The sequence below is a fragment of the Aegilops tauschii genome, chromosome 2 (genome assembly GCF_002575655.3).
Source record: "Aegilops tauschii subsp. strangulata cultivar AL8/78 chromosome 2, Aet v6.0, whole genome shotgun sequence".
NCBI lineage: Eukaryota > Viridiplantae > Streptophyta > Magnoliopsida > Poales > Poaceae > Aegilops > Aegilops tauschii.
Genome location: NC_053036.3, coordinates 533,949,508 through 533,957,105, shown reverse-complemented (window position 1 = coordinate 533,957,105; position 7,598 = coordinate 533,949,508). Strand labels below are relative to the sequence as shown.

General features: G+C 45.1%; 1 protein-coding gene across 1 annotated transcript; it reads left to right on the top strand.

Annotated features, from left to right (window-relative positions):
• Positions 1 to 1,516: 1,516 nt before the first annotated feature.
• On the top strand, positions 1,517 to 6,021 carry LOC109771944 (disease resistance protein RPM1). The gene is made up of 2 exons (XM_020330639.4): positions 1,517 to 1,655; positions 2,820 to 6,021. The coding sequence occupies exon 2, from the start codon at positions 2,875 to 2,877 to the stop codon at positions 5,596 to 5,598; it is 2,724 nt and encodes a 907-aa protein (XP_020186228.1). The 5' UTR covers positions 1,517 to 1,655; positions 2,820 to 2,874; the 3' UTR covers positions 5,599 to 6,021.
• The last annotated feature ends 1,577 nt before the right edge of the window (positions 6,022 to 7,598 follow it).

Genomic DNA, 7,598 nt, shown 5'->3' with positions numbered 1-7,598 from the left:
ATATTAAAAAAAACTTCAAAAAATGACAAAATTTTACCAGAGCCCGTCCGATGTCATTTCATGACAAAATTTTGGTCGCACCTTGCGCACGTAAGCATATTGGACCCCAAAAAATTTCAGAATTTTTGATTTTGTTTTGATATTTTTAATTTATTATTCATTAGGCAGATATTTTTGTTTTTTTGCCACGAGCTCCTCGAGTGCTGAAAGAGCCCGAAATTTTGTTCCCATCTTGCGCATGTAAGCATATTCGACCCCAAAAAATTTCAGATTTTTTTGAAGTTTCTTTTTAAATTACTGTTCATCAGGCGGTTTTGTGGCGGTCAAAACCGGTCAACGTGCTCAAAATCTGGTTTCGGACCAAACTTATCCGGTTTTGAGACTTGAGGGACCAATTGTATACCAAAAAATCATGAGGGACCAAGTCTATACTTTGTGGCAACTTGAGGGACCAAAAACATACTTTTCTCTTACTAAAAATACCCTAGTTCTAGCCCTAACATCTGTCCATCCATCTATCTATATATCCTCATAAATCATAGAAAAATGCCTTGGTTTTTTTAACTACTATCTACTTCTTGAATCATAGAAAAATGCTCTAATTTCACATAACTTAGAAAAAATCCTATTCTATTCAAAAGACCTACATTTACTTATTTTTTTCAATTCTATTGAGAAAACCTACATTAATAAAAAAATCTCATATAGTATAATACATTTCTGTACCTAAAAATTTCTATTACTAAGTTCTTTTACTAAAAAAATTATACCTAAATTTTTATACAAAGAGATGAGGGCAGTGGGAGGACGAGGAGGGAGGAGGGAGGAGTGAGGGGTTCGAGCGGCTGGGGAAGGGAGGAGAGAGGAGGGCAGTGGGAGGAGGGAGCAGGGAGCAGGGCGGCGGTCAGACGAGGGAGGAGGGGAGGAGGGCCGCTGGCACGAGGAGGGAGGAAAGAGGAGGGCCGCCAGAGGGAGGAGAGAGGGCGGCGAGAGGAGGAGGGAGGCAGATACCTTGGTGGCGACGGCAGGCGACGACGGCGACGTCGGGCGGCGGAGTGGGCGAGTGAGAGTGTGAGGGGGAGAGTGAGGACGCGCGCGAGCCGGGGTGTGGATAAGGTGTTCCGTAATAATAACATTGGTTCTAAAAATCGCTACTGCTAAGCTTCATAGCAGTAGCGCTTTAAGGGATGCCATACATTTGGAAGGACTCCACTATAAATCTGACGTCAGATTTTTTACCATAACAAATTGAACGTCTTTCATGATAAATTTTGTTTTTTTAGGATGGCATATTTAATTGGCGAACATGAGAAATCCCACTCAGTTCATTTTCTTTTATTAGAAAATTACCGTGCTTGCAATTAAATTTATCATCACCGCGTCATTTAAATTGTCATAGGAAACATTAGATTTACCATGCCTAAAAATCTGACGTTAGGGATAACCCGATTTAACGAATATTCGATCCTTTTTGCTGCCGTGGAAAATTGGCCGAGTAGGGCAGCCATGCTCGCTCCGCTTCAGTTCACCTCACGAACAGAGACCGCCGCCCCTCTCTCACCTCTCACGACAGGAAAAGAGCGGCGGCTCGTCTGAAAACAACAAGAGTGGCGGCGCATCGGCAGCTTTGGATCGGGCGCTGGCGGCGCGTCGAGGTGCCGCATCTCTCTATCTCTCTCTTATGGCATAGTGAGCGGTGGCGGCGGGAAATGGGGGATCTGGGCGACGGGGAACCGGCAACTAGGCGGCGGGGCTTGGCGAGCGCAGACGGCGGGGAACGGTCAGCGCGAGCGGCGCGGTTTGGCGAGCGCAGGCGGCGGGAATGGCCAAGCATGTCTCCTCTGCCCTCTTCTGTGCTCCGATCTGACCTCTCTCTTTCTCTGCGACAAGCACGGAAAAGCACCGTGCTGCTGCTCTTTTGTGCCACGATTGACTTATATCTTCCTAGTTTTTCTGCTGCTAGCTAGTTGGTGCATGAAAATGTCTAGATTTTTTAAGCTGGGGAGAGACCTGGTTATCCAACCGAACGAAATAACAACAAATGACTATCCCTAACGAGGTGGTTGGGGATACCCTCAGCCAATCCATTTTTGCCCTGGAACCAAATATAGACATATTTTAGAGTGTAGATTCACTCATTTTGCTTCGCATGTAGTCCATAGTGGAATCTCTAAAAGGTCTTATATTTAGGAACGGAGGGAGTAGCAATAATATTTTTTTCCTATGGTAGCACTATTTGTACGTTTGGCTCAATGGAGCAAATAAAAAGGAGAGAATCCTTTGAACTCATTTTAAAAGAAAAACGCGGAAATCCTACCATCCACTTGGATTGGTTTTTAAAATTTTCTATGCACGAAGAACGAGATTGGGATCCTTAGTGACATAATAGCATTCTAATTATACTTTTTACGTAGTTTGACTTTGATTTGACCATGTTTATTAGGATTTCTATGTTTCCTCTATTCTTGTGAATCAAACACTCAAGTTTACAAAGTTCATGTGTTTTCCGATCATCTAGTTTGCACATGCATTCGTATCATATTCCTATGTGTTTAGAATTATGCGAACCAAACAGGTCCTAAGCAGCAAGGAGATTGGCAATCACATGACCTAGGGGACTGAGTTCGTAATGCCTCCCAATAATAGAATTATCTCATTGTGTATGCTTTCCAATAATAGCATTACCTCATAGCTACTGAACAAGAAAATAATCTGATGATGTAAAAGGGACGTCAATGGCTTTGAAAACAGTATCCTCTTTGTTGATTAAGTATCTCATTGTGGTGTCTTACAAAGTGATTTTCCTCATTTCCTGGCAGTTATAAAATCACCGACGGGAGGGGTCAACCAGCTGAAGTAGTGAAGTCAGGAATCATGGCAGAAGGTCTGATACTTGTTGTGCTTTCGAAAATCACAGCTACCTTTGGAGGAGTTGCACTGAATGCAATTAGGTTGAAATTGGGGAAGGAAGGCAACATTTTACTTGAAACAGAAAACAGGATGAAACAAATTGAGATTGAATTTGAGATCATGCAGGCCTTCATAAGTCAAGTAGATCCATATAGTGAAAATAACCAAATTCTCAAAGCATGGCTGAGGCACATAAGGAAGATTGCCTCTGAAGTTGAGGATATCATCGACGAATATTCATTTCTCCTTGGAAAAATGGACAATGCAGAAGGTCTTCTGAATAAGGCACTCCGTCGATCAAAGAGGGTGAAGGCATGGAAATATATTTCTGCTCAGCTCAAACAAGTACAAGAAAGACTTCAAAATCTATCAACTGTGAAAGAAAGATACGGCATAACAGTAGCTGTTGGACTTGGGGGTGGATCTTCACGCCACAATGTTACTCGTAAGATGTACATGTCTGATTCTTCCTACTTAAATGATAATGACAATGAAGAAATCATAGGAAATGAAGATGAAGCAAAAAAGTTGACACAATGCATAGATGATGATGGTTTGGATCGTACAATTATCTCCATCTGTGGAATGTGTGGGTCCGGCAAAACAACTCTTTTAAGCAGCATCTATAGGAAACAAAAAATCAGAAAGAACTTCGATTGCTATGCTTGGATCACGGTATCACCAAATTATCCCGTTGAAGATCTTCTAAGTAAACTGATCAACCAACTTTGTATCCCTGATGAGCACGCTGGTACAACTGATCCAACAGATTTGGTGGATAAAATCCACAGTTACCTTGGGAACAAGAGATACCTTGTTGTCTTGGATGACATGTGGAATAGAGATTCTTGGTTATTCCTTGAACGAGCATTTGTCAAGAATAAGTGCAGAAGTAGAGTCATCATTACTACTCGCACAGAAGCTGTTGCATCATTTGCAGAGGACAACCAGACTATCAGAATTGGTCTTCTTCCACAAAGAGAATCATGGGACCTCTTCAGCAGAAAAGCATTCTCAAGGCAAAACAGGGCAACATCGGGATGCCCTCAAGGTCTTGTTCCCTGGGCAGAAAAAATTCTGGAGAGATGCCAAGGCTTGCCCCTCGCTATAGTAGCTATAGGGAGTCTCCTATCTTACAGAGAAATGGAGGAACATGAGTGGAAACTATTCTACAATCAACTGAATTGGCAACTAACAAATAATCCAGAGCTGAATTGGGTTTCAAGTTTCCTGAAGCTAAGCTTGGATGATCTTCCAAGCCACTTGAGGAACTGTTTCTTGTACTGTGGGTTATTCCCGGAAAATTACCCAATACGACGGAAATGGATAATCAGAGTGTGGGTAGCTGAAGGTTTCATCGAGGATCGTGGAACAGAGACGACACTGGAGGAAGTCGCCGAGGATTACCTCAAAGAACTTGCTCAGCGCTCACTGATTCAAGTGACGGAAAGGAATGAGTACGGAAGGCCAAAAAGATTTCAGGTGCATGATCTTGTGAGAGAAATGACGCTGACCATATCAAGAAAAGAGAGGTTCGCTCTTATCTGGAATAACCCAGACGTGACAGACGGCGGCGACGAAGCAAGCCGTGTATCAGTGCATTGTGGAGGCCAGGTCTTTCAGCCAGGCCCAGCTTCACAACATCTGCGCTCATTTTTGTTGTTCGACAGGAATGTGCCGGTTCCATGGATCTGCGCCGCTTCATCGAATTTCAGGCTGCTAAGGGTGTTGTGCCTCAGATACTCCCTCCTCGAGCACATCCCGGAAGCCATCACAGCTGGTCTGTTCAATCTGCACTACCTTGATTTCTCGCGTACGAAAGTGAAGACGATACCAAGATCAATAGCGAGGCTCAAGAAACTGCAGTCGTTGCACCTCAGGTTTGCTCGTGTGATGGAGCTGCCACGTGAAATAGCGATGCTCTCAAGCCTCCGGCACTTGTCTGTGAGCAACGATCTGTATGGCACATCAGTCACTGGTAGCATCTGCATGCTCAAGCACTTGCAAACTCTCCGAGAGGTGAAGGCCAACAAAGATTTGGTTCAGAATCTGGGGTGCCTCACGCAGCTAAGAAGCCTGGGCATCACGGCAGTCCTTCCAAGCTACGGCGGGGACCTGTGGACTTCGATAGGGAAGATGACCGTCCTGACTAAACTGGCGGTCGGAACTCGCGGCGAAAACGACGAAGTCCTCAGTTTGGACAAGTTCAAGCCGCTCAGAAACCTGGAGAAGTTTTACCTGACGGGCAAGCTGGAGAACGGGGTGCTCTTTCCGGTATCCGAGGGGTTTGACAAGCTCAAGGTCCTGACAATGCGCTGGTCCGGGCTGGCGCAGGACCCGCTCAAATCCTTGTCTGAAATGGGGAACCTAGTTTACCTCAACCTCTATTGTGCGTATGACGGGGAGTCCCTGGCGTTCTGTTCTGGATGGTTTCCCAAGCTCAAGCGGCTGTTCCTAGGGAAGCTGGACAATCTGAGTTCAGTTGAGATAAGCGATGGCTCCATGACCAACTTGACATACCTAGAGCTTCGTGAGCTTTGGAGCCTGGAAGCCGTGCCTGAAGGCCTCGGGTACCTCAGGTCGCTTCAGCACCTGTATGCGCGGAACATGCCGAGGGACTTCGCCGCGCAGCTGGAAGGAGACCGCAAGGGATTTGTTCAGCATATTGCCAACATCGAATGTGTCTGACCGACGCACTTTCGTCATCTCTGTTTTCTGTAACAGTTAACACAGGATGATTCGGACAGAAGAAATGTTTCGGTGCGAACTGCGCTAGTTTCAGACCTCCAGTTTCAGCAAGGTGTTGATAGGCGAGGCACTGGGAATGCAGAGACCATTTATTTCCTTTTGTTGTTGGCCATGCAATAAGAGGGATTGCTTAGAGAGATAGTGCTGCGTTCGCGGTTGTCTTCAGTGTTTCTAACCAAAAATAATAATCCGTCAGAGATATTAATTCCAGCGTTTTTCTCAGCTATATATTTCAGTCAAAACCAGTCAGAGATTTGCTTATGGATTGTAGGCTGTGTCATATTATGCTGTAACAATCACTCCAGTGCTTTTGATCTATGTATATCCGGGTTGCTGGTCGGCAAGAAGCACTCGTTTATTCAATATCAGATGGGTTTCGGCCCCAGGCCATCCATTCAGTCCTCTCTTCCATTATACTACTTGCAGAATTAAGCCCTTTCTCTGTAAATGCTTTGTTTTTAACTGTAAACCGCATCCAGGCCAGGCTGATGTATTTGCAGATTCTGCTTCAGTAGCATTTGGAGGCCATATGATACGGGCGAATGAATCTGGTCATACTTCTTCGCATTTCGCAGGTGCATTCATCATATCGCAGTGGCGAAAGCGCCAAGGCCACAAGCGACAGTGATGGTGTCACGGCATGCTTTCCATGTTGGAGCTGATACTTGACAAGTTCTTTTCGGTGCATCCGGCGTGACGGTTGGATAAACGCCACCCAAACCCACGCACGCTTCACACGGCCTTGGATAGGCCGAAGGCGCGAGTGGCGCTAGTCCCACATGTCCGGTGACACCTTTTTTTTATTTTATTAATTTTTAGTTGGTTTTATTTTATTTACTGGGAGACTAGTCGAAACTATTGCCTTTTTCAGAAAACAAAATCTTCAAAATTACATTGGGGAACTTGCGAGTTTGGTGTCTCCCATCTCCGTCTGGCCGAAGGATTATCTCTCGGCCCTTCTCGATGTACTACTAGCTTCTCCGGAACGGTGATCTCTCGAGATTGTGGTCGCCGGCTTTTTTGGTCTACGATCGATGGCTTTCTGGTCGCTGCTTATACAAATACAAATGCCTTGGTTTTTTCAAGATTACTCCGACACGAGCTTTCATGCGCCTCGGGCCAAGAGGCAACATTGAGTTTTGCTGACGCGTACATGTGTATACTTTTTTTTTTAAACATTGGTGTCACCCAGGAAAGCATATGCTCATGTGAGCCGATTTGAATGTCCACCCTTTCAGTTGGTGCTGGAAATGCTGGTGCTATGGTTTCAAGAGATGGTTTCAGAGACCCCACCACCGGCGTACGGAGAGCTGTTAAGGGATTGGCGTCCACACGCTAGCTAGTGACAATTAACTGGCTTGAAAGCCTTCAGAAACTGTGGCCAGGTGGGCCATTAGTGACTCAGTAAAGCTCATTAGCTTTCTATCCTGTAGGGGCGAGAACAGTATGCGAGGACAGTACGGCGCGAGACAGCACAGTAATTATTACCACTAGTACTAAACCTGCTCTGCTTTGGAACAGTCTCCTGTCCGAAACTCAGGCCTGCCTTTCAATGCGCCAATCAATAGACGGATGAATGGCTCTAGCATGGTGGTACTCAAGGGCATGATTCGGAAGCTGTACCACTACGTACTAATCGCCATTTTTCTTTTGCTGATGGGCATCCGTCTAATTAATTAATTTGGGTAGTAGGACTGGGATTAGCTGAAACCTTCCACTAGTAACCTAGCTGTCTCAAGAGACAGAATCGAATAAAAGTAAGTTTCGGTCGAGTAAATAAACTGTGCGCATCTATTCTAGACCCGCGTGATGCTATTCCACAAGATCCCCAAGCCCAAGTGTACTTTCTGTAGGAGAAAGGATAAAAGGTGAAAAAAAGATGGATGATAAAGGCAAGGAATAGATGCCGTTTCAAAGCCTACACACGCGGTGAAGCCAAA

Bases quoted from the DNA above. Each gene is read 5' to 3' on its own strand.
- LOC109771944 (XM_020330639.4), top strand. From the start codon at position 2,875: ATGGCAGAAGGTCTGATACTTGTTGTGCTTTCGAAAATCACAGCTACC.